Source organism: Myxine glutinosa, chromosome 6 (genome assembly GCF_964187855.1).
Source record: "Myxine glutinosa chromosome 6, kmMyxGlut1.1, whole genome shotgun sequence".
In the NCBI taxonomy this organism is placed as follows: Eukaryota; Metazoa; Chordata; class Myxini; order Myxiniformes; family Myxinidae; genus Myxine; species Myxine glutinosa.
Genome location: NC_136266.1, coordinates 96,648,534 through 96,674,089, shown reverse-complemented (window position 1 = coordinate 96,674,089; position 25,556 = coordinate 96,648,534). Strand labels below are relative to the sequence as shown.

The following is a 25,556-nucleotide window of genomic DNA, read 5'->3' as shown; positions in this document are numbered from 1 at the left end:
CATACATTGATGCAACACTATGCATGCGAAATACCAGAGTGACAATTTATAGTTGGGCTCACAACCCAACCCAGAATAGACAAAAGAGGAGAGTGAGCTCATTCTCATTCAGTTATCCTCACCCCATTGTTACTTTTAGAGAGAATGTAAGCGTGTACAATCTGCAGTACTCTAATGCTCCAGCACTATATGGCTTCCTGTCTGACTGGCACCGTGTGCTGCCTCCTTTTATTTTGACTTATTTGCTGTCCAATCCACACTTTCACGTTCATAGCCAAGCGATGAAGAAACATCATAAAAGACAATGCGCTACCTGTGAGATATCCTGCCCACCTTATAGTTCCAAATGGGATATCAGCATAACCTCCAACAGATTCGAGTTTGAGTCTCAGACTGCCAGTGACAAAATTCGTCATCGACATAAACATGTGGCCATTTAAGTAGACAGGAACTGTGACCTTGCCATTTTCCTTTGCTCTATGGACTAGTTTTGGTGTATTTATATGCAGGACATGGTCATGCAGCACAAGGAGAAGAAAGCACAGTACCAGAGTTGTGCTGCTGGTTTGGAAAGCAGTCGGTCACTACTAGAACAGGTGACAACAAGAAGGGATGAATAAAGTGGTTTCCTTTTTCATGTATCGTTTGAGTAGAATGGAAAGTTTAGGATTGAAAACTTAAAGTCTATCTTGCAAAAAGCAATGATGAGATCTTAGATTTACATTATATGTACAATGCCCCTCCCCACCCCCCCTCACCCCCCCCCCCCCCCCCAATGTCTCATCATGTCCTTGCCTCACATTTGATGTATTATAAACACCCACTCCCTATGGGAGCAGCCAGGTGAGGTGGGGGCGGGAGGTCCTCTTATTATCCTTATTAGTGTATTGAAGGGTATCCTATTATTTTCTGAAGAGTACCCAATTATTATCACTTTAATTCACTTTTATATTTGTTCTCTTAGCAAACACTTAAGCTATTGATCTAAAACTTTCAACATAGGAGTGACTACCCATGTTCCACATGTACCAGCACTGGTTGCAGGGAGATCACCTCCGTCATCCCAGAATGATTGAATTGATGCCCGGGTAACATGGGACCACCGATAAAGTAAACGGAAAGGTTTATTTCAGTGGGAAAGAGGGAAAACCAGGTTTCCCAGACAACATAGCACCTCTTGGTATGAAATATACCCACATTATGTCTGACCTCACGCTTATATCTACAAAGTACATACGTAGGAAATGTTTTTTTTCATCTTTACAACACATGTAAACAAATATCGCAAAAAAGTGGGATTGCTACCCTTCCCCTAGCATGTAACTATATTAAATACACATGGGAGTGGGGAAGCTAATAGTCCGGTTGCCAAATCCAATTTTTTGGCTGAACCTGGAAATTTTATGCAAAGTTTTTTTTTTTATTGATTTTGGTAGCCTAGGGTCTACTCTTTCAGAATCTGCCGGGTGCACTCCGTGCACCCTTGAGCGTTTTGAGAAATTCAAGATGGCGTCCAAGAAAAGTCCGGCAGAAGTATGACTGAACCTGGAAATTTTATGCAAAGTTTTTTTTTTGATTGATTTTGGTAGCCTAGGATCTACTCTTTCAGAATCTGCCGGGTGCACTCCGTGCACCCTTGAGCGTTTTGAGAAATTCAAGATGGCGTCCAAGAAAAGTCCGGCAGAAGTATGACTGAACCTGGAAATTTTAAGCAAAGTTTTATTTTTTGATTGATTTTGGTAGCCTAGGATCTACTCTTTCACTGAGAATCTGCCGGGTGCACTCCGTGCACCCTTGAGCGTTTTGAGAAATTCAAGATGGCGTCCAAGATGGCTGTCGTTTCAGATAACTCCCTATAACTCCAGTAGTATTTGACCTAGGATGATAATTTTGGTGTCTAACCGTATGTTTTGAGGGGCAAGGTATCCATTGAAACCATTTATTTGACTGGTTGGGGATTGCATCATATAGAAATGCAATATGGCCGCCAATATGGCTGCCATCTATCTATAATTCCAGTAATCTCTGTGTGCATGTGTGTGTGTCTGTGTGTCTGTGTGTTTGTAGGAGTAAGAGTGGACATAGCCAAAAGGAGTAAGACTGCCAAACTGTGGGTGGACATGTTAATCAAACCAGTGTTCCTTATGATGAGGTTTGTCCGAGCTGAGCGGGAGGCTGATTGGCTGTTGCATCTTGAGGCATGCAAACAAATGCTTCCCTATTTCTTTGCCGCTGGCCATGTGCATTATGCAAGGTATGGGTTGTGCTACCTAAGGGCAATGGAAGCCCTCCCAGAAGAGGTACTAGTCCGGTTCATGAAAGGGGAGCATGTGATGAGGCACCAGCGCGGGCTATGGAATGGCCTGTGGAGTGATATGTTTATAGAAACTACTTTCATGAGATATGGCCATGCCCCAAATGGCATCATAGGAATAACATTGAAGCCGGATACGCTCAAGGTCTGGGCATTTAGTCTTCATACATGTAGTACTGTGGAGGCTGCTCTGGACGAAATGCTTGGAGACTCTGGAGACCAAGGAAGTGAACATAAGGAAGAAAAGAAGGCACGGATAGAGAATGACAACAAGGCCCGAGAAGCCATAAGGAGGAAGCTTCAAAAATGTATCGATCCACTTGATCCCGAGAAACATCCACAGGATCTAGTGAACATTGCAACTGGTCTACATGGAACCCCGGCAGTGAATGTGCAGGACGCTGTGCAGAAAGGATTCGAACAGATGTGCGAATTTGGAGAGAACTTACCTGATGGCTTACATGAAACAATTCACAAGACCGTGACTACCATGGTGGCTACAAAGAAACATGTGAATGTGGGAGGTAGTAAAGTGTACGACATGAATGTCATCTACTCCAGGGTCATAGGCCAACAGTCTAGAAGTGGGCGTGATGTTGACATAAAAGATGTCCTATCCTACGAATTGGCCCCAGTACCAACGTCTATGTTTGACCCCACAGGAGAAATGAGAGCTGCAACATCAAAGTCTTCCTTAAAGCGACAGCTTCTGGTTGAGGTATCTGCTCGGACAACAGCAAGTAAAACTTCAGTAGTTGTGATTGATGGTTCAGCCCTACTCTGGGTGATTCCTTGGCCTGCAGAGGGCACCACTACACACTACGCAAACAACTTGAAACACGCCATTGCCAAGAGACTAAAAGTTGGGGACGTTCACCTAGTGTTCGATCGGTACTACGATTACAGTACTAAGAGTGTCACCAGAAGTGCTAGGGCCACTGGAGTTAGCCGAGTCCACGAGCTGCAGTTGAACACCAAGTTACCACCTCAAGAGACTGTGTTGACGGTGACCGAAAACAAGAAGCAGTTGATAAACCTGATTGTCAAACTTCTGATTGAAGACGAGTCATTCCATGAATACACCCAAAGCCACAAGTTGATAGTGTTTGGTGAGGACGCTGCCCCATTTGAGATCAGCCATGGTGGTGTAGTGATCAGAAGGGCGGACCTTTCAACTAGTCATGAGGAAGCGGACAATATCATTGTCCAACAGGTGCTGCTGTCTGCTCGAAATAATGAAGAGAGTGATATAACTGTGATATCCGATGACACTGACGTTTTCATTCTCTTGCTTCATTATTATCACGCTGGAAGCATGAAAAATCGTATCACCATGGAATCACCAATTAAGGAACGAACAGTCATTGACATTGGAAAAACCGTAGAGAAGCATGTGTCTTTTGTGAATGAACTCCTGCCAGCCCATGCTCTTACTGGGTGTGATACGGTAGCATGCTGCTATGGGGTTGGCAAAGGTACTGCATTGAAGGTTCTGAAAGATGGTCACTCACTGTCACTTTTAGGGGTCATTGATTCTCCCATAGAATCAGTGATTGCGCAGGCAACCACATTCATGTCAGCCTGTTACGGTCAATATTCTATGAGTAAATCAATGTCCGAAACACGCTGGAAGATGTGGGCATCCAAAACGGGTCGGGCCTCCGCGGTACCACCAAAACTTTGTTCCCTTCCTCCTACAAGTGAGGCATTTAAAGAGAATGTAAGAAGGGCCCATCACCAAGCCATTGTGTGGCGTTCACTGGAAGACAGCAATCCACCTGAACTTGATGCAGAAATGTACGGATGGGTAAAACACTCGAAACTGAAAACGCTACAACCGGTCCTCCTTCCCGCAAATGTTGAACTCGCCCCAGAAACTGTCATGCGTATGATCAGATGTGGATGCAAGAGTGACAACCCCTGCAGAACGCTTTCTTGCAGCTGCAAGAAGGCTGGTTTGAAATGTACAATATTCTGTGCTTGTTATGCTGCAGGTTGCAGCCAGACTCTTACTTAGCATTTTAATTCAATTGAACAATGTCACAGATTCTTGTGATGTAATTCATATGCATCTGTTTTAATCACTTAAATGGATTCTTTGTCCACGAAACATATGGATAGACACCAAAATTATCATTGTAGACCAAGTGAATGTATTTGAATAAAAGTGAATACAAGTGAATTTGTTTGTTTTTGTTTGAAATTTGTAATATGGCAGCCATATTGGCGGCCATATTGCATTTCTATATGATGCAATCCCCAACCAGTCAAATAAATGGTTTCAATGGATTCCTTGCCCCTCAAAACATACGGTTAGACACCAAAATTATCATCCTAGGTCAAATACTACCGGAGTTATAGGGAGTTATCTGAAACGACAGCCATCTTGGACGCCATCTTTAATTTCTCAAAACGCTCAAGGGTGCACGGAGTGCACCCGGCAGATTCTCAGTGAAAGAGTAGATCCTAGGCTACCAAAATCAATCAAAAAAAAAACTTTGCATAACATTTCCAGGTTCAGTCATACTTCTGCCGGACTTTTCTTGGACGCCATCTTGAATTTCTCAAAACGCTCAAGGGTGCACGGAGTGCACCCGGCAGATTCTGAAAGAGTAGATCCTAGGCTACCAAAATCAATCAAAAAAAAAACTTTGCATAACATTTCCAGGTTCAGTCATACTTCTGCCGGACTTTTCTTGGACGCCATCTTGAATTTCTCAAAACGCTCAAGGGTGCACGGAGTGCACCCGGCAGATTCTGAAAGAGTAGATCCTAGGCTACCAAAATCAATCAAAAAAAAAACTTTGCATAAAATTTCCAGGTTCAGTCATACTTCTGCCGGACTATAAGTTGAGAAAAGGAAGAGATCAGACTCGGTGTTGTAATAGTTGCAGCATCCGCTCTTAGTCTCAGGAGATTGGTGGTTCGAACCCGACCGAGGCCGAGTCACACCAAAGACTTCAAAAATGTGACATCCTGTGTCCTTGCTTGACCTTCAGCATTTAACAAGAATATACCATGGACAAACAACCTTAGGTTGGCAATGATAGTGCAGCCTTTGATGGGCCCAATGACCTCCTTCTGTGTTGAAGTTCTTTGTAAGATGATAATAGAGTGCAAAGAGGTTGGGGTAATGTGGGAGAAGAGATAAGGGAAGGAAGTTTGGAGAGAATAGTTGTAAGGGGAGGAAGGAAAAATACATGCATGGGGCATATTGATGGAGCAGTGGAGGGAGAGGGAGAGGGTCAAAATTCCAGGGGAGGGAGATAGCAGGGAGCAGGAGTGGCATTCATGGGTGTCTACTTTGTCAATAAGGAGAGAGGTTAAAGTGTATTTCAGACTAAGAACAAGAAAAAGAGCAATCAGAGATTGCAAACCCTCACCAGGATGTATTTTCAGTGGTTTTTAAGGCTTTTGTGTTAAAACAAATATGGCGGCCGAACCACGTGACCGAAGACGTCATCATTCTTTTTTTTTCTAAACTAATTTATTCCTAGATTATGCTCAAGAAATTTCATCTTGATCGGATGAAGTCTTGTACTTGTCGAATTATGACGTCATAATGGAGGCACCTATGACATCATCATTAACATATTTTATTCCCAATGGAGAGTTCTTTACAATGAGCGATGCCTCAATTTTTTTCTATTCAGCGCTTTCGGAGATATAGAGGTGCAAAGTTTTTCGGTTTTTCCAAGATGGCGGCCGAACCACGTGACCTATGACGTCATAATTATCATTAAAAAATTCTACAGGTGGAGTTGCACCTGTGGTGAAAATTTCCTGTCAATCGGACCAACGGTTGCAGAGAAAATCACATTTATTCTGTGCGGACAAACAAACAAACAGACAAACGGACTCGAATGCAATGCCCTCTCCTCAGGTGAGGGTAATTAAAAAACCTGATAATTCTCTTTAATTCGTTGCACAAATCTATTTTAAACAGGTAAAACCTTTGAGGTGTTGGCTTTGTGATTAAGTCTCTTAGTCTCTATCACTGATGATATTAACATCAACAAACTTTCGAGCAGAGTTCCTGATTAACATCGGGTATGATTTATTTCATGGTTATAAATATTATTGAAAGCCCGAGGTCATAGTGCGTGAACCATCAGTGATGGCGTGCTGTCAGCACGATCCATCTGCTTGATGGCATCCTGAACTGGCTGTGATGGTGCCAAGCTTAATGTATCTTGGTGCATTTTGGCCCACAGGATGTGAAGTGTCTGTGGGAAGAGGTATCCGAGTCTGAGAGCCAATATCATCTCCTGAACAGCAAGATTAAGGTACAGGTTATGCTTAGGACCATGCTTCCACATTACTCTGCTTCACCGTGAAGAAACGGTCTCCTTGCTTGATGACATCGCATTCAGTGCTTTAACTTTGACCTCTTCGCAGTTAGTGCATCAGCAGTTGCAGAGAGCAAATGACGAGATAAAGGCCTATGCTTCATCGGATCCTGACGAAGGGAAGTCATCCATACGGTACTCAACATGGAGCTACGATTTGCAAATCTCCCCGTCACGAAAAAGGACTGTCAACAAGTCGTGCAAAACTACTTTGTAAACGTATTGGTAACTTTGCATAGTGCACGTGCTTACATATACAGCAGGGATGATTCATTCGTTGGTGAGGCTTGTCGTGTTTGCACCTGATATATACTCAGCAAGTTCTTTGATTGCATCACAAAAACCATAGTTTTATCCGTATACGTCATAGTCCGTAGATTCCCCGATCCTCCCCCTTTATTAGGCGAACATTATTCACACATAACTATTGGATGGATGCTGATAAAACGCACTGTTTGTGTAAGTGGAAATCATCCGACACTTTTCACACCGGCTTATCGTCATAAATTGGTAGGATAGCCTAGACTAGTGCACACTCGCCTCTTCACAGCATAGCCTAGACGTGTGCACACTCGCCTCTTCACAGCATCGCCTAGACGTGTGCACACTCGCCTCTTCACAGCATCGCCTAGACGTGTGCACACTCGCCTCTTCACAGCATCGCCTAGACGTGTGCACACTCGCCTCTTCACAGCATAGCCTAGACGTGTGCACACTCGCCTCTTCACAGCATAGCCTAGACGTGTGCACACTCGCCTCTTCACAGCATCGCCTAGACGTGTGCACACTCGCCTCTTCACAGCATCGCCTAGACGTGTGCACACTCGCCTCTTCACAGCATAGCCTAGACTAGTGCACACTCGCCTCTTCACAGCATAGCCTAGACGTGTGCACACTCGCCTCTTCACAGCATCGCCTAGACGTGTGCACACTCGCCTCTTCACAGCATCGCCTAGACGTGTGCACACTCGCCTCTTCACAGCATAGCCTAGACGTGTGCACACTCGCCTCTTCACAGCATCGCCTAGACGTGTGCACACTCGCCTCTTCACAGCATCGCCTAGACGTGTGCACACTCGCCTCTTCACAGCATAGCCTAGACTAGTGCACACTCGCCTCTTCACAGCATAGCCTAGACGTGTGCACACTCGCCTCTTCACAGCATCGCCTAGACGTGTGCACACTCGCCTCTTCACAGCATCGCCTAGACGTGTGCACACTCGCCTCTTCACAGCATCGCCTAGACGTGTGCACACTCGCCTCTTCACAGCATCGCCTAGACGTGTGCACACTCGCCTCTTCACAGCATAGCCTAGACTAGTGCACACTCGCCTCTTCACAGCATAGCCTAGACGTGTGCACACTCGCCTCTTCACAGCATCGCCTAGACGTGTGCACACTCGCCTCTTCACAGCATCGCCTAGACGTGTGCACACTCGCCTCTTCACAGCATCGCCTAGACGTGTGCACACTCGCCTCTTCACAGCATAGCCTAGACTAGTGCACACTCGCCTCTTCACAGCATAGCCTAGACGTGTGCACACTCGCCTCTTCACAGCATCGCCTAGACGTGTGCACACTCGCCTCTTCACAGCATCGCCTAGACGTGTGCACACTCGCCTCTTCACAGCATAGCCTAGACGTGTGCACACTCGCCTCTTCACAGCATCGCCTAGACGTGTGCACACTCGCCTCTTCACAGCATCGCCTAGACGTGTGCACACTCGCCTCTTCACAGCATAGCCTAGACGTGTGCACACTCGCCTCTTCACAGCATAGCCTAGACGTGTGCACACTCGCCTCTTCACAGCATAGCCTAGACGTGTGCACACTCGCCTCTTCACAGCATCGCCTAGACGTGTGCACACTCGCCTCTTCACAGCATAGCCTAGACGTGTGCACACTCGCCTCTTCACAGCATCGCCTAGACGTGTGCACACTCGCCTCTTCACAGCATAGCCTAGACGTGTGCACACTCGCCTCTTCACAGCATCGCCTAGACGTGTGCACACTCGCCTCTTCACAGCATAGCCTAGACGTGTGCACACTCGCCTCTTCACAGCATCGCCTAGACGTGTGCACACTCGCCTCTTCACAGCATAGCCTAGACGTGTGCACACTCGCCTCTTCACAGCATAGCCTAGACGTGTGCACACTCGCCTCTTCACAGCATCGCCTAGACGTGTGCACACTCGCCTCTTCACAGCATAGCCTAGACGTGTGCACACTCGCCTCTTCACAGCATAGCCTAGACGTGTGCACACTCGCCTCTTCACAGCATCGCCTAGACGTGTGCACACTCGCCTCTTCACAGCATCGCCTAGACGTGTGCACACTCGCCTCTTCTCAGCATAGCCTAGACGTGTGCACACTCGCCTCTTCACAGCATAGCCTAGACGTGTGCACACTCGCCTCTTCACAGCATAGCCTAGACGTGCGCACACTCGCCTCTTCACAGCATAGCCTAGACGTGTGCACACTCGCCTCTTCACAGCATCGCCTAGACGTGTGCACACTCGCCTCTTCACAGCATAGCCTAGACGTGTGCACACTCGCCTCTTCACAGCATCGCCTAGACGTGTGCACACTCGCCTCTTCACAGCATAGCCTAGACGTGTGCACACTCGCCTCTTCACAGCATCGCCTAGACGTGTGCACACTCGCCTCTTCACAGCATAGCCTAGACGTGTGCACACTCGCCTCTTCACAGCATCGCCTAGACGTGTGCACACTCGCCTCTTCACAGCATAGCCTAGACGTGTGCACACTCGCCTCTTCACAGCATAGCCTAGACGTGTGCACACTCGCCTCTTCACAGCATAGCCTAGACGTATGCACACTCGCCTCTTCACAGCATAGCCTAGACGTGTGCACACTCGCCTCTTCACAGCATAGCCTAGACGTGTGCACACTCGCCTCTTCACAGCATAGCCTAGACGTGTGCACACTCGCCTCTTCACAGCATAGCCTAGACGTGTGCACACTCGCCTCTTCACAGCATCGCCTAGACGTGTGCACACTCGCCTCTTCACAGCATAGCCTAGACGTGTGCACACTCGCCTCTTCACAGCATCGCCTAGACGTGTGCACACTCGCCTCTTCACAGCATAGCCTAGACGTGTGCACACTCGCCTCTTCACAGCATAGCCTAGACGTGTGCACACTCGCCTCTTCACAGCATAGCCTAGACGTGTGCACACTCGCCTCTTCACAGCATCGCCTAGACGTGTGCACACTCGCCTCTTCACAGCATAGCCTAGACGTGTGCACACTCGCCTCTTCACAGCATCGCCTAGACGTGTGCACACTCGCCTCTTCACAGCATAGCCTAGACGTGTGCACACTCGCCTCTTCACAGCATAGCCTAGACGTGTGCACACTCGCCTCTTCACAGCATAGCCTAGACGTGTGCACACTCGCCTCTTCACAGCATCGCCTAGACGTGTGCACACTCGCCTCTTCACAGCATAGCCTAGACGTGTGCACACTCGCCTCTTCACAGCATAGCCTAGACGTGTGCACACTCGCCTCTTCACAGCATAGCCTAGACGTATGCACACTCGCCTCTTCACAGCATAGCCTAGACGTGTGCACACTCGCCTCTTCACAGCATAGCCTAGACGTGTGCACACTCGCCTCTTCACAGCATAGCCTAGACGTGTGCACACTCGCCTCTTCACAGCATAGCCTAGACGTGTGCACACTCGCCTCTTCACAGCATCGCCTAGACGTGTGCACACTCGCCTCTTCACAGCATAGCCTAGACGTGTGCACACTCGCCTCTTCACAGCATCGCCTAGACGTGTGCACACTCGCCTCTTCACAGCATAGCCTAGACGTGTGCACACTCGCCTCTTCACAGCATAGCCTAGACGTGTGCACACTCGCCTCTTCACAGCATAGCCTAGACGTGTGCACACTCGCCTCTTCACAGCATCGCCTAGACGTGTGCACACTCGCCTCTTCACAGCATAGCCTAGATGTGTGCACACTCGCCTCTTCACAGCATCGCCTAGACGTGTGCACACTCGCCTCTTCACAGCATAGCCTAGACGTGTGCACACTCGCCTCTTCACAGCATCGCCTAGACGTGTGCACACTCGCCTCTTCACAGCATAGCCTAGACGTGTGCACACTCGCCTCTTCACAGCATAGCCTAGACGTGTGCACACTCGCCTCTTCACAGCATAGCCTAGACGTATGCACACTCGCCTCTTCACAGCATAGCCTAGACGTGTGCACACTCGCCTCTTCACAGCATAGCCTAGACGTGTGCACACTCGCCTCTTCACAGCATAGCCTAGACGTGTGCACACTCGCCTCTTCACAGCATAGCCTAGACGTGTGCACACTCGCCTCTTCACAGCATCGCCTAGACGTGTGCACACTCGCCTCTTCACAGCATAGCCTAGACGTGTGCACACTCGCCTCTTCACAGCATCGCCTAGACGTGTGCACACTCGCCTCTTCACAGCATAGCCTAGACGTGTGCACACTCGCCTCTTCACAGCATAGCCTAGACGTGTGCACACTCGCCTCTTCACAGCATAGCCTAGACGTGTGCACACTCGCCTCTTCACAGCATAGCCTAGACGTATGCACACTCGCCTCTTCACAGCATAGCCTAGACGTGTGCACACTCGCCTCTTCACAGCATAGCCTAGACGTGTGCACACTCGCCTCTTCACAGCATAGCCTAGACGTATGCACACTCGCCTCTTCACAGCATAGCCTAGACGTATGCACACTCGCCTCTTCTCAGCATAGCCTAGACGTGTGCACACTCGCCTCTTCACAGCATAGCCTAGACGTATGCACACTCGCCTCTTCACAGCATAGCCTAGACGTATGCACACTCGCCTCTTCACAGCATAGCCTAGACGTATGCACACTCGCCTCTTCACAGCATAGCCTAGACGTATGCACACTCGCCTCTTCACAGCATAGCCTAGACGTGTGCACACTCGCCTCTTCACAGCATAGCCTAGACGTGTGCACACTCGCCTCTTCACAGCATAGCCTAGACGTGTGCACACTCGCCTCTTCACGGGATAGCCTAGACGTGTGCACACTCGCCTCTTCACAGCATAGCCTAGACGTGTGCACACTCGCCTCTTCACGGGATAGCCTAGACGTGTGCACACTCACACATTCACTGGCCTGGATTCCAATCCTGGCCCATCTATAAATTATCACCCTAGGCCTAGTGTATCGCATGCAGGGTGATTCATCAATGTGTGCGCCATCCCTTCCATTGACTTTAATCTGAGCGTCCCGTCTGCTGCCATTAGTTGATGGACTTTAAAGATCTCATGGTATCCTTCGCAAAGAGTATGCGAGTTATCGCCGACACCATGAACAAATTCCGAAATTCCTGCTCTAACCAACAGTGAGCACGTCATCGGTGGCACAGCCGTGCTCCCAGCAAAAAATTGATGCCACCGCCGGGGGCTGCATACGAAAGAAGAAGAAGAATGATTCAGAGCAATCTCATGCCTTGCTTTGCAAACCAAACATCAGGTTATTGGCAGTGAATTGGCACACAACAGCAAAGCAAAGATGATGCCAACTGCTGAGTGCGGTTTGGACCCCAGACTATGTAACGTGTCATGAGATGCGGCATGTTAGATGAGACGTGGTCTTCAAAGGATCTGGCAGAGGCTAATGACAGAGCCCTTAAGTGTGTCCACCAATGGCAGGCAGTTGTTTGATGACACAAGATGAATGAATCTGTTAAATACACATGGTGCTCTGTTACACCAAGTAAGGCAAGTTACCAAAATGTTATGAAGCAGTGTCGTAAATCTGGCCATTATTTTCCTGCCCACAGGGAACAATACAACAAGATCATTGTGGAGCAGGAAATGCTGGGAAAGGTAAACGTGTCACATGCTCAATGCCACTTGCCCCACACTACACTAAAATTTCAGTATTGTTGAGCTACAGTGCAATGTTTGCAGGTGTTTTTTTTTTTGTTTGTTTTTTGTTTTTTTGTATACTTAATCGAGGCTCGTGAAAGAGCTAACATTTACTTCACAAACAAATCAACCAGACAAACAAAACACACAAAAAGAGGGAGCGGAAAACAAGATGGGGAGAGAAGGTGAAGCACACAAACACAACATTTGAGAGCAGGGAGATGTGTGGAAGGGAGAGGGCTTGGGGGGAGGAGGCATGGGAAGGGGGGGGGGGGGGTGAAGGGAGAAGTATAAAATACAAGGACACCAATGACTTCCAGGACAGAAGTTGGTATTTCAAAAAAGTGGAATTGGGGTGAAATTAGCGGGGGTAGAAAAGATCAAGGTTTTGGATGGGGGAAGATAAGAGATGGTGGTGAACAGCTGTTTTAAAGACCTGGAGGGTGGAGTGGGATTGAAGAGAGTGAGTGAGTTTGTTCCAGAGGCGGGAGAAAAGAGGAATGAAGGAGTGAAGGTGAGCAGAGAGTCTTGATTTTGGCAGTTTGACCATAAGAGGGTTGCAGGCAGATCTTGTGCGACCTGTAGGAATATTTGCGGGACAGAGCCCAGAGAGAGCTGGGGGGGGCAAGGCCAGAGAGGAGTCGGTAGAAGATGGAAAGACCACCAACCTGCCTGCAGTGAGTGAGTGAGAGGCCCTCAGAGTTAGCTTCATCGCGGGAGATTCCAATGATTCTGAATGCTTTGGTTTCAACAGCGTGAAGACGAGCTAGGTTTGAGGCAGGAGCACCAGCCCAGAGGGGAGAGCAGTATTCCATTGAGCTGCGGATGAAAGCCTTGTATGTGGTGAGGAGCTCAGGTGTGCCAAGGAAGGACTTCGCACGACGGAGGATGCCCAGTCGGCGACTGGCTTTGGAGGCCAGATTTGAAATGTGGTTTTCCCAGGAAAGATCATGGCAGATAGAGAGACCCAAAAGCTTGAGTGACAGAACTTCTTGGAGAGGATTATTCAGAAAGTGGATGGGAGGGTTGTCCAGTCGGTCTTTTCGGAGAGACATCGTAAGAGTGTGAGATTTGTCAGGATTGAAAGACATGTTCCACTTGTTTGCCCAGTCTGTGATTTTGTCCAGGTCTGCAGAGAGTGAGGAGGCAGCAGACTGCCGATCTGAGGGATGAAGAATGGAGCGACAGAGAGTAGAGTCATCAGCAAAGAGATAGAGAGGATTTTCAAATACATTCAAAGCTACAAGACTCTGCTCACCTTCACTCTTTCATTCCTCTTTTATTCCCACCTCTGAAACAATCTGCCACGCACTCTTCAATCCCACTCTTCTCTCTAGGTCTTTAAAACAGCTGTACACCACCATCTCGTATCTTCTCCCATCCAAAACCATCTTTTCTACCCCATCAATCCACCCCAAAAGCCACCTCTTTTAAATTCCTGGTTTATCCCATGTACCTCACCCCAGCCCTCTCTCTTCCACAGATCTCCTGATGTCCCTGTTCCCTACTGTTGTTGTGCCTCCCTCTCTCACCACCTCTTGTCTACTGCTTCCTTTGTTTTATGTATGCTATTTGTCTTAGCTCTTATACGACCCTCGACTTAGTGTACAAAAAAGTGCCTCCCAACTGCTGAAAATTAAGAGTTGCACAAACAAGTATATTGCTCTGCATCACTGTGGAGAAAGAGTCTACATGTTGAATGCATTATTTATACAATATAATATCACAAATGCAAAAGGAAAGTGATTAACGTTTACATTCCATTCGTATTTTGCATACTCGTCTTTTGTTTTACAAAGCGTTACCCCTCGTTTTCATGCTGCCATTCAGTTTGGCAATGTAGAATTGTGATATATCGTTTCCCATTACTCCGTGGTACTCTAAAAATCAAGTCATGTTATTTGACATGCCATCATGAGCCTGGAGTTAGGGTGCCGGCTTGGGATCCTCAAGTCCTGAGTTCGAATCCCGTTGGATTAACGCCAGGTGGGGTTGACTCAGCCTGTTCATCCGAAGTCGGCAAATTGAGTACCAGATAACTGGTTAATGGTTATAGAGAGGCATTGCATCAGCGGCAGACGCACCCACTGAAAATGATGCAACCAGCAGCCAGGTGGCTGCACACCAACCACCCATGAGCCTGGAGGTCCAAATTGACTATCTCGGGGAAAGATGCGCCACCGCCCCAATGGTCCCGATGACCCAGTCTTTGCGATCCAATTCGCAAGAAGGGCCTGAGGAACCCCTTGCAATTTCGAACATTCAACTTTACCCTGCTTGATGGTCAACATTGTTTCAAGGACTTACACAGAACATTGAGTGGAGCCACTCGAGTTACAAAAATACTTTACTAAACTATTCACAGGCTAAAATTACAATAATGAATGATACTCGGCCTAATTGGGAATCGAATACCAATTTAAACCAGAACGGCACTCGTATAGCACATAGTCTCACCTTGCGTGTTCATTCTCAACAAAAATACCATCGTTAACTGAACACACCACTATTATGGGCCTCTGCTATTATGACCCATATACCTGCAACATCCATAAACCCTATTATGTCGTATAGTTTATTGGCATGGGTTATGAACCTCATAAATTTAATTCTTCACTCCTATTGGGTCATAGGTCAGATATATGAAGTTTCAGAAATTCAATGTCTGTAATACCACTTCTCCCATGATGTCATTGTTATCACCCCATATATCCCATGGGGTTGACATCTGTCAAGTTTCATTTTTTTTAGTTTAGCGGTTTTGGAGAAAATGATGTCCAATTTTTTACCTCTAATCCAATATGGCTGCCATACTATATGATTGATGACATCATATAATTGAATTATTTACTCACGTCGGGTCATAGATCATATATATGAAGTTTCAGATTTTTTGAAAAAGATTTCAATTCAACCAATTATGGCCAGGATAACTCTTCATCCATTATGTCATCATTATCACCCTATATACCCCATGGGGAGTTGATTACATTTGCCAAGTTTAATTTTTTTTGTTAAACGGTTTCGGAAAAAATGATCAATTTTTTTTCCCTTTAATCCAATATGGTTGCCACACCATGTGACATATGATATCAGATTTAGCAATAAAATATTGTCCATGCGGAGTCCTATGTTTGGAGTTTTGCATCGATCGAACAAGTGGTTGCAGAGAAAACAATTTTTGGATAAGGATTTTGATTCAACCAATCATGGCTGGAATACCACTTCACCGATGATGTCATTGTTATCACCCTATACAGTCACGTGAAAAAGTAAGTACACCCCATGTAAAGTTTTGACTTTTTCAACATATTTCAACATACAGCTATTTGATCTTCATTTCAACAATATTGATCGATAAAGGTGATATAATATAACAAATATCATGAAACATTTACATTTTGTAGTCCATTGTATAATTTAAATAAACATAAATGCAAATTTCGCATGTGGAAAAAGTAAGTACACCCTTACATTTATCACGACTTTAAATACCTAAAATTAGAATCGATTACGGATATTGGGGACGGCTCTCCCGTTAGCAAGGGGTGATTAGCCCCTTGTCCTGTTAAGCTGGCCGTCTCCCCGGTCCTGGTACTTGTAACGCTCTCCCGCGGGATGGAACGGATCGGGGTTATGGGTCCAGGGTTTATCCTGAATACCTTTATCCGTCCCCTCCGCAGACCAGGGAGACAAGTACCGCTCGAACCCCGGTTTTAAATGGACTAGTTGCCGAGCGGTTTTAGCAACCCGAAGTTTGAGCCATTAACAGTACTAAACCCGATCCTAACGTTGGCCAAATCGTGCCACAGGTATTCAATGAAGGAAATCACTAAAGCGACCGAATGTGAAGAAGAAGACGAAGGTAGAAAGAACAAATATAATTTATTACTATTATTTACAAGACCAAAAATAACCAAGGAGAATGGAAAGGATAACAAAATAACTGAACAGAAAGAAGCAAGGAGACACAGTGCAATATTAGCTTATATTAAACAGGCTTAACTTATACCCCGACAGGACAACACAAACAGACTCACACGAATGGGGAATTGCAGGTTGGTTTGGCTGGAGGGAGAAGTCAGCCCCGCTTGTTACGGATACGGGGGACGGCTCTCCCGTTAGCAAGGGGTGATTAGCCCCTTGTCCTGTTAAGCTGGCCGTCTCCCCGGTCCTGGTACTTGTAACGCTCTCCCGCAGGATGGAACGGATCAGGGTTATGGGTCCAGGGTTTATCCCGAATACCTTTATCCGTCCCTCCGCAGACCAGGGAGACAAGTACCGCTCGAACCCTGGTTTTAGATGGACTAGTTGCCGAGCGGTTTTAGCAACCCGAAGTTCGAGCCATTAACAGTACTAAACCCGATCCTAAACGTTGGCCAAATCGTGCCACAGGTATTCAATGAAGGAAATCACTAAAGCGACCGAATGTGAAGAAGAAGACGAAGGTAGGAAATACGAATATGATTTATTACTACTATTTACACAATGAAAGAAACCAAGGAAGAAGGAAGGATAATAAAATAATGCAGAAAGAGGGACGGACCAGACGGACACAGTGCAACTCTAGCTTACCTATTAACAGTCTTACTTAAACCCCAGGACAACACAGAAGACGGACGAACAATCAGACTTACACGGGGGATGATGGCAGGAACGAATGGCGGGAAGGATCCGGGTGGTTGGGATGATCGCGGCTCGAGTTGGGCAGCCGCCGGCTCTCCTCAACCGTCTCTCGTACGGCGATGTTGCTTCGAGGCTACAACTTGGTTCACCGCTCAAAGCTGCCGTGGTCAAAAACTGCGAGAGCAGACCGCACCAGTTCAGGTGCAAATGATTAGAACATCGTTAGGGAGGATCTTGGAGGAACCTGTATTATTTAAACCTCAGACATTTAGTTTGGTTTGCCCTTTGTTGTTGAAGTGTGCGGCGTCACCATGCTTAGATCAAAAGAGCTCTGAGGCCTTCAGAAAGAAGGTTATAGATGCCTACGAGTCTGGGAAGGGATTTAAAAAGATCTCCAAACAATTTGAATTCAATCATTCGTCTGTCCGGAAGATCATCTACAAGTGGAGAAGATTCCAAACAACTGCCAACTTGTTCAGGCCAGGCCGCCCCAGCAAGTTCAGCCCGAGAGCAGACCGCAAGATGCTGAAAGAAGTCTCTAAGAACCCCAGAATGTCATCACGGGACCTACAGGTAGCTCTTGCCACTGTTGATGTCAAAGTGCATGAGTCTACCATTAGAAAGAGGCTGCACAAATTTGATCTACATGGGAGGTGTGCCAGGAGGAAACTTTTGCTGTCCAGAAAGAACATCAGGGCAAGACTAAAGTTTGCCAATGAACACCTAGGCAAAGACCAGCACTTCTGGAACAATGTGCTCTGGACAGATGAGTTAAAGATAGAGCTATTTGGCCACAGTACCAGAAAACATGTTTGGCAAAAGCCAAAGACAGCATTTGACCACAAGAACCTGATACCAACTGTAAAGCATGGTGGTGGAAATATTATGGTTTGGGGCAGCTTTGCTGCATCAGGGCCTGGGCAGCTCACCATCATATAATCCACTATGAATTCTCCATTGTACCAGAGGATGCTTGATGATAATGTGAGGCCATCTGTCGGAAAGTTGAAGCTAAACCGAAGGTGGACCTTGCAACATGACAATGACCCTAAACATACCAGTAAATCCACCAAGGAATGGCTGAAAAGAAAGAAATGGAGGGTTCTGGAATGGCCAAGTCAAAACCCGGATCTAAATCCCATCGAGATGTTGTGGGGGGATTTGAAACGAGCTGTGCATGCAAGAAACCCCTCAAACATCGCACAGCTGAAAGAATTCTGCATGGAGGAGTGGGCAAAAATTTCTCCCGGTCGATGTCAGAGACTGGTAGACAGTTATAAGAAACGCCTACTTGAGGTTGTTTCTGCCAAAGGGGGCAATACCACCTATTAAAGCCAAGGGATGTACTTACTTTTTGCACATGCGAAATTTGCATTTATGTTTATTTAAATTATACAATGCACTACAAAATGTAAATGTTTCATGATATTTGTTATATTATATCACCTTTATCTATGAATATGGTTGAAATGAAGATCAAATAGCTGTATGTTGAAATATGTTGAAAAAGTCAAAACTTTACATGGGGTGTACTTACTTTTTCACGTGACTGTATACCCCATGGGGAGTTGATGACATATGGCAAGTTAAAAAAAAAAATTATTCAGTGGTTTCGGAGAAAATTATGTCCAAATGTTTCCTTTAATCCAATATGGCTGCCATACCATGTGACGTATGATGTCAGAGTTAGCAATAAAGCATTCTCCATGGGGAGTCCTCCCGTGGGGAGCAGAATCATACCTTCTATGTTTAAAGATTTGCATTGATTGGACAAGTGGTTGCAGAGAAAAACATTTTAAAAGCAAAAATGTATAGACACTGACACAGACAGACAGACAGACAGACAGATACACACACCCAGACACACACACATACACACATACACACACACACACACACACACACACACACACACACACACACACACACACACACACAGACCTGGGTATTGCAATAGCCTTGCATCCCCTTCAGGGCGAGACTAATTAGAGAACTTAAATAGACCCAGTGGCATTAATGGGTGGGCAGAATAGATTCGAGATATGCGCACTTACCTCTGAGCTGTCGAGCCTGAGTTCAAATCTCGACCCGGCTATAAACTGCCATCTGGGTGTTTCGCATGCATGGCGGGGCACCAATGTAAGCTCCTTCCATCGGATGGACTGGACATTAAACTGTGGGTGTCTCGTCTGCCAGCATTAGTTGGTGGACATTTTAAAAATCCCATGGTTTCCTTCGCGAATAGTAGGCGACTTATCTCCGGCAACCTGCCCAAATTTCAAATTCCTCTAACCTACAGGGGGCACTGCATCCTTGTGCAGCCATGGTGCCCAAATTTCAAATTCCTCTAAGCTACAGGGGGCACTGCATCCTTGTGCAGCATTGGTGCCCAAATTTCAAATTCCTCTAAGCTACAGGGGGCACTGCATCCTTGTGCAGCCATGGTGCCCAAATTTCAAATTCCTCTAAGCTACAGGGGGCACTGCATCCTTGTGCAGCCATGGTGCCCAAATTTCAAATTCCTCTAAGCTACAGGGGGCACTGCATCCTTGTGCAGCCATGGTGCTAAAGAATAACAGCAAACCACAGTAACGTGCAGCATGTAAAGAAGTGCTATTGTTGTTGGAGCATCTGCTCTGAGACTGGAGGGTATGTGCTTCGATTCCAACCCTGGCAGAATCATACCAAAGACTTTAAACATGGTACATGCTGCTTCCTCGCTTGGTGCTCAGCATTTCGAGGATAGAGCAAAGACAAATCCAGTACGTTGGCATCCCATGCGGAGGGAGGGTGGGGGTGAGACATTTCTCGAAACTCGACGTCCCAAGATGGCATCACCAGCACCCAGATTGCCTCGGGAAGCGACATGACCTCCCCAAAGGTCACCGGCTGTGTTTGGCTGAAGTACAGTCCATTGTTGTCTCGTGTCGAAATCTGAATGTGTGAGTAATTTGTCTTCCATGAGTCTTAGGCAATGTAAAAAAAAAAGAAAGAAAACTAGTTCCAAAATCACCGAGCAAAGGTTTTCAGGCAGCGACACATCCATTAAGACCACTTTGCACTAACGTATATCTTGCTGTTGAATAAAGGTTAACACACATACTTTCAGCTCGATCATTCACAAGATCTCTCCAGGACCATCGTCTGTCACCTAGAGAACATACCCTGAGGTATTTCATAACATTCTTGGAGAGTTTGGGGTTTCTTCCTCGACCACTGATATTGTCAGCAGTACCATCTCTGCATACCTTCCCCAGTCTTGCCTCCGGCTCCTGCTGAAACGTGAAGTCGGGCTGGAATCTCCTGCATGAAGTAACCTTCACTAGCTAAGACCGATTGGTATATATCTGCCAGCTTGTCATGTGATGTTTCCTTCCCAGGAGCCATGGTATTCATCACACCACAATGATATGGCATCCTCTACTTTTACAGTCCCTCCGCAGGTGTGGTCCCGTCTCATTGCTTACGTGACGAGCAATCACAGTGTACAAGGGAAAATTGCTTTTTTTCACGTTAGAGGAGATATTATTTGCATTTTGTGTCCAGTTTTTAGTGAAAACCTATAATTATTTATTTTACTCTACATGCTTATTATGGTTTCTTGGTGTTTGACCATTCGGTACAGGTATTTTGAATTTGGCCAGGGTTCCGGGCAGCAATCCACCTACTCTTTGCGAAAGACATTATGGGATCTTTAACGTCTTCCGGCCACCAATGTTGGGCACACGGCACACTCAACTCGATCCTGCAGATGGTGCACTCGATGATGCCACACCCTTCCGGTGAAACACAGGTGGGACAACTTATAGTAGGTCAGGAATTGCCCACAAACTAGGCAGCTCAGAGGGTGGTGCGCTTCCCCTGAGCTATCCTGGCAACCCTATATCTGTATACTAATATGATATATTATTTTTGTACACATTTTAGTTTTCTGCAACAACCTTTAATGATCTTTTTTAATCGAAATACCCTCTGCTCTATTTGATCATTGCTTGAAGGTCTATTTTGTGATGGCATTGTGCTTTTGCTGAGAGCGCTCATGTCAGCTGTTCAGACAACAATGCAGCAGTTGGTTCCCCCTCAGCAACCCAAACAGACGCATGCAAGTTCTGACAAATGCACAAATTGACGGACGGCCATAAATACGAACATGAGCCACTGAGCCAGCCCATGAAATGATGATTATGATAAAATACAAGAAGTATTATTTTCAATGTGGATCCCTTTATCTCCCAATGTGATGTGACCCATGACCTGGAATTCTCATTCGCCAAAACAGAAGCTCCGGGAGCAGCAAAAGTCCGTGCGTGAGACGCACGGCCAAGGACTGCAGCAGGTGCAAATGTGGCGAGATCTGGCGAGTCTGCTCGAGTGCAAAGCGCGCTGCATCGAGAGGGAGGATCATCTGCTGGAAACGGGGCGTGCCGTGTGTACAGATGAGGAGAGATTCCTATTGTGATCCTGGAACATTGCAAGCCAAAACAATGCCATTCTAAGTGTATGGTCGAACTGGTCCAATCTGTTCATGGATGCTTATTGGTATGATTATTATTATCATTATTTGCTCTTGTGTATTGGTGTTTCTCTCTATTTGAAGCAAAACAGTTGCTTGGTTTCAAATTAAAATGATAATCAGGCTTATTGTCTCGAGTGTATTTCTTAGTCTGGGTTACAAAGGACGAAATAGACAAGACACATTGAAAAAGAACCCAAGGCCCATGCATTCAGAATCTTTCTCGTCGCAGTAATACCTTTTATGCGGCCTACTATGAACTTTTTATAGCTTTCATAAGTCAAGGCAGTCATTACAAGTAAACCAAAATTCCATGTCTCACGTCAATTTGTATTTTGCGTATTTTGAACCATTATGTACTTTTAATGACTTGTTTTCAGGGTTGCCCTTTTCACCCCTCAGCCCAAATTGGTCTAAGGGGTATTGTCGTCCGGGCGTCCGGGCTTCCGTCAACTTTTGGTTTCCGTCAATTTCAAGGAGAACGCCTTGTCCAATTAAATCCATTTTTGCAGTGTGTGTTGGGGTTGAGTAGAGGAAGGTTCCTTTCGAAAATGTGCGCGCTGCGATTTTCAATATGGCCGCCACGGCAGCCACCCGGGCGTCCGTCAACTTTTGGTTTCCGTCAATTTCAAGGAGAACGGCTTGTCCGATTAAATCCATTTTTGCAGTGTGTGTTGAGGTTGGGTAGTGGAAGGAAGGTTCCTTTCGAAAATGGGCGCGCTGCGATTTTCAATATGGCCGCCACGGCAACCACCCCGGCGTCCGTCAACTTTTGGTATCCGTCAATTTCAAGCAGAACGGCTTGTCTGATTAAATCCATTTTTGCAGTGTGTGTTGGGGTTGAGTAGAGGAAGGTTCCTTTCGAAAATGGGCGCGCGCTGCGATTTTCAATATGGCCGCCACGGTGGCCATCTTGAAATTGGTTTCCGTCAATTTCGAGCAGAACGGCTTGTCCGATTAAATCTATGTTTGCAGTGTGTGTTGGGGTTGAGTAGAGGAAGGTTCATGGGCACGCTGCGATTTTCAATATGGCCGCCACGGCAGCCATCTTGAAATTGGTTTCTGTCAATTTCAAGCAGAATGGCTTGCCCGATTAAATTCATTTTTGCAGTGTGTGTTGGGGTTTGGTAGTGGAAGGATCCTTTCGAAAATGGGCGCGCTGCGATTTTCAATATGGCCGCCACGGCAGCCATCTTGAAATTGGTTTTTACGTCAATTTCGAGCAGAACGGCTTGTCCGATTAAATCCATTTTTGCAGTGTCTGTTGGGGTTGAGTAGAGGAAGGTTCATGGGCACGCTGCGATTTGCAATATGGCCGCCACGGCAGCCATATTGAAATTGGTTTCCGTCAATTTCAAGCACAACGGCTTGTCCGATTAAATCTATGTTTGCAGTGTGTGTTGGGGTTGAGTAGAGGAAGGTTCATGGGCACGCTGCGATTTTCAATATGGCCGCCACGGCAGCCATCTTGAAATTGGTTTCTGTCAATTTCAAGCACAACGGCTTGTCCGATTAAATCCATTTTTGCAGTGTGTGTTGGGGTTGAGTAGAGGAAGGTTCCTTTCGAAAATGGGCGTGCTGCGATTTTCAATATGGCCGCCACGGCAGCCATCTTGAAATTGGTTTCCGTCAATTTCAAGCAGAATGGCTTGCCCGATTAAATTCATTTTTGCAGTGTGTGTTGGGGTTTGGTAGTGGAAGGATCCTTTCGAAAATGGGCGCGCTGTGATTTTCAATATGGCCGCCACGGCAGCCATCTTGAAATTGGTTTTTACGTCAATTTCGAGCAGAACGGCTTGTCCGATTAAATCCATTTTTGCAGTGTCTGTTGGGGTTGAGTAGAGGAAGGTTCATGGGCACGCTGCGATTTGCAATATGGCCGCCACGGCAGCCATATTGAAATTGGTTTCCGTCAATTTCAAGCACAACGGCTTGTCCGATTAAATCCATTTTTGCAGTGTGTGTTGGGGTTGAGTAGAGGAAGGTTCCTTTCGAAAATGGGCGTGCTGCGATTTTCAATATGGCCGCCAGGGCAGCCATCTTGAAATTGGTTTCCACCATGCACGGGCTGAGGGGTTACGCCCGCTTTGCAGTGCTATTTATTTAACAGTGATGTCAGGCTCATGGGGCATTATGTACTTACAGTTGAGTATATATAGTATCAGTGTTGTTTTACATTGATCGCAAGCATATTGCGAGCCAATGGACAAAATAATTACATACGTGTATTTGAACTTCGAATCCCAGCATTGCCAGCTCCCAGTGTGGCTCAGATGGGAACATCAAACAATTATTGCCAAACCAGATTATCCTGATATCTCAGTTTAAAGTAAATCATGACATCATTGACAACGTGGCTTGCAGATGGCCTAGAGGTAGGCGTACACACACTCACCTATGAGCCTGGGTTCGAATCTCAGCCCAGTTTGCATGTCAAATGTCATCCCACTGTTTCAAAGGCAGGATGATGCCTTTGTTGGCGTTAAAGATCCCATGGTGTCCTTATGCGAAGGGTTGGCGAACTATCACTGCTACCCTGACCAATTCTAAATCCCTGCTGCCATAACCAGCAGAGGGCATTGCATCAACGGTACAGCCACGCCCTCTACCAATAATGCTACCCTACAACCGTGAATATGTACCAGGTGGGATTCGTGGGAATTGAACTCAACCAACTGAATGCTACCCCGCAACATTATGCTGCATACGAACGAAGAAGAAGATCGACAACGTGTTGAGTTTTGCAAATGAGGCATCCTGCTTTATCAGGGCTTCCTAAAATCCTATATATGTGGTATCACACTATACAGGTTACCATTTCGTTACCGCATTTTCAGCTCATTTTGTTTTGCTGGATGATTCCCAAAGGCAGTATAACGTGTCCAACACCAGTGTTTCAAATCCTGAGCTTATAGCAACCTTTCCTCGGTGATTGATTGGGAGAGATCTCTCTTTACATGTTGTTTTCTGTTGTTGCAATAATCCTTCAAAAGTAATTTGTCCTTTCAATAAGACGTTTCACTTTAGATGGTGAAAAAGGAAAAAAGGACCTTCTACAGTATCAATTTCTGTGCAGCAGGTGCAAAGCTTCTTTATCATTAACACAGAGTTATAGAGCAAACAATAGGAGGAAATGAGAGCTTTCAGTGTTGAGCTTCCCTCTGTGGCCATGGCTTGCTACTATACTTATTTTATTGATACAAATGTAGAATAATGTGATTATGGTGCATCTTGGGGAAGCCATGTATTACATAATTATCCATTTCAAAGAGGGTGAAGCATGCAACTAATCTTTTGTCTACATCTGTATTACAAAAGAGTTTTAACTTGCCCATGCGTATATCTCGTGCCATATGGTGCAAACAGACCACAACTGGTCATAAAAGTTTCATAGCTGATAGCTAACCCTTCACAGGTCACTGCTGCATCGCAGGATGATGCGGAAGCAGCCATCATGGGGCAGGAAGTTATAATTTGGTCGGAGTACTTACACACAGTGGCCTACTCTTTTTAAATTGTACTTCCAGGTCTTTAATGTCCACAACTGAATACTACCAGGTGGGACAGTCAATTGAATAGATAGCATACGCATTCATGCAGCAGGAAGATAGGTTTTTTTTGGGGGGGGGGGGGGGGGGCGGTTTGTATACAAGGTCGAGGCTCGTGTAAGAGCTAAGAAGTTTGTATTCAGGCCAGGATTTGAACTGAGACTATATAGCTCGAAGGAGAGTTTGCTAACTCTGAGTTATCCTGTCTGTCCACTTTGTGACATCTTGCGTTTATTCTTCGCAAACAGAATTATTTGCCATTCCTGTGTTTATGATACTGGTTATACT

The 25,556-nt window shown here is 46.3% G+C and overlaps 1 protein-coding gene across 7 annotated transcripts in view; it reads left to right on the top strand.

Moving 5' to 3' along the window:
• The window catches only part of IFT81 (intraflagellar transport 81), a 54,335-nt gene extending 32,491 nt beyond the window's left edge, over positions 1-21,844 (top strand). For 4 of the 7 annotated variants that reach the window (XM_068120547.2, XM_068120546.2, XM_078780175.1 and 1 more), the window contains exons 15-19: positions 510-596; positions 6,529-6,600; positions 6,713-6,798; positions 12,494-12,539; positions 21,487-21,844. In XM_068120547.2, coding sequence (XP_067976648.2) covers positions 510-596; positions 6,529-6,600; positions 6,713-6,798; positions 12,494-12,539; positions 21,487-21,666 — 471 coding nt within the window. In that variant the 3' untranslated portion in view covers positions 21,667-21,844. Of the gene's footprint in view, positions 1-509; positions 597-6,528; positions 6,601-6,712; positions 6,889-12,493; positions 12,540-21,486 lie in introns of all 7 variants that reach the window. The other 3 variants (XR_010984990.2, XR_013623832.1, XM_068120548.2) reach the window with 2 other exon arrangements.
• The last annotated feature ends 3,712 nt before the right edge of the window (positions 21,845-25,556 follow it).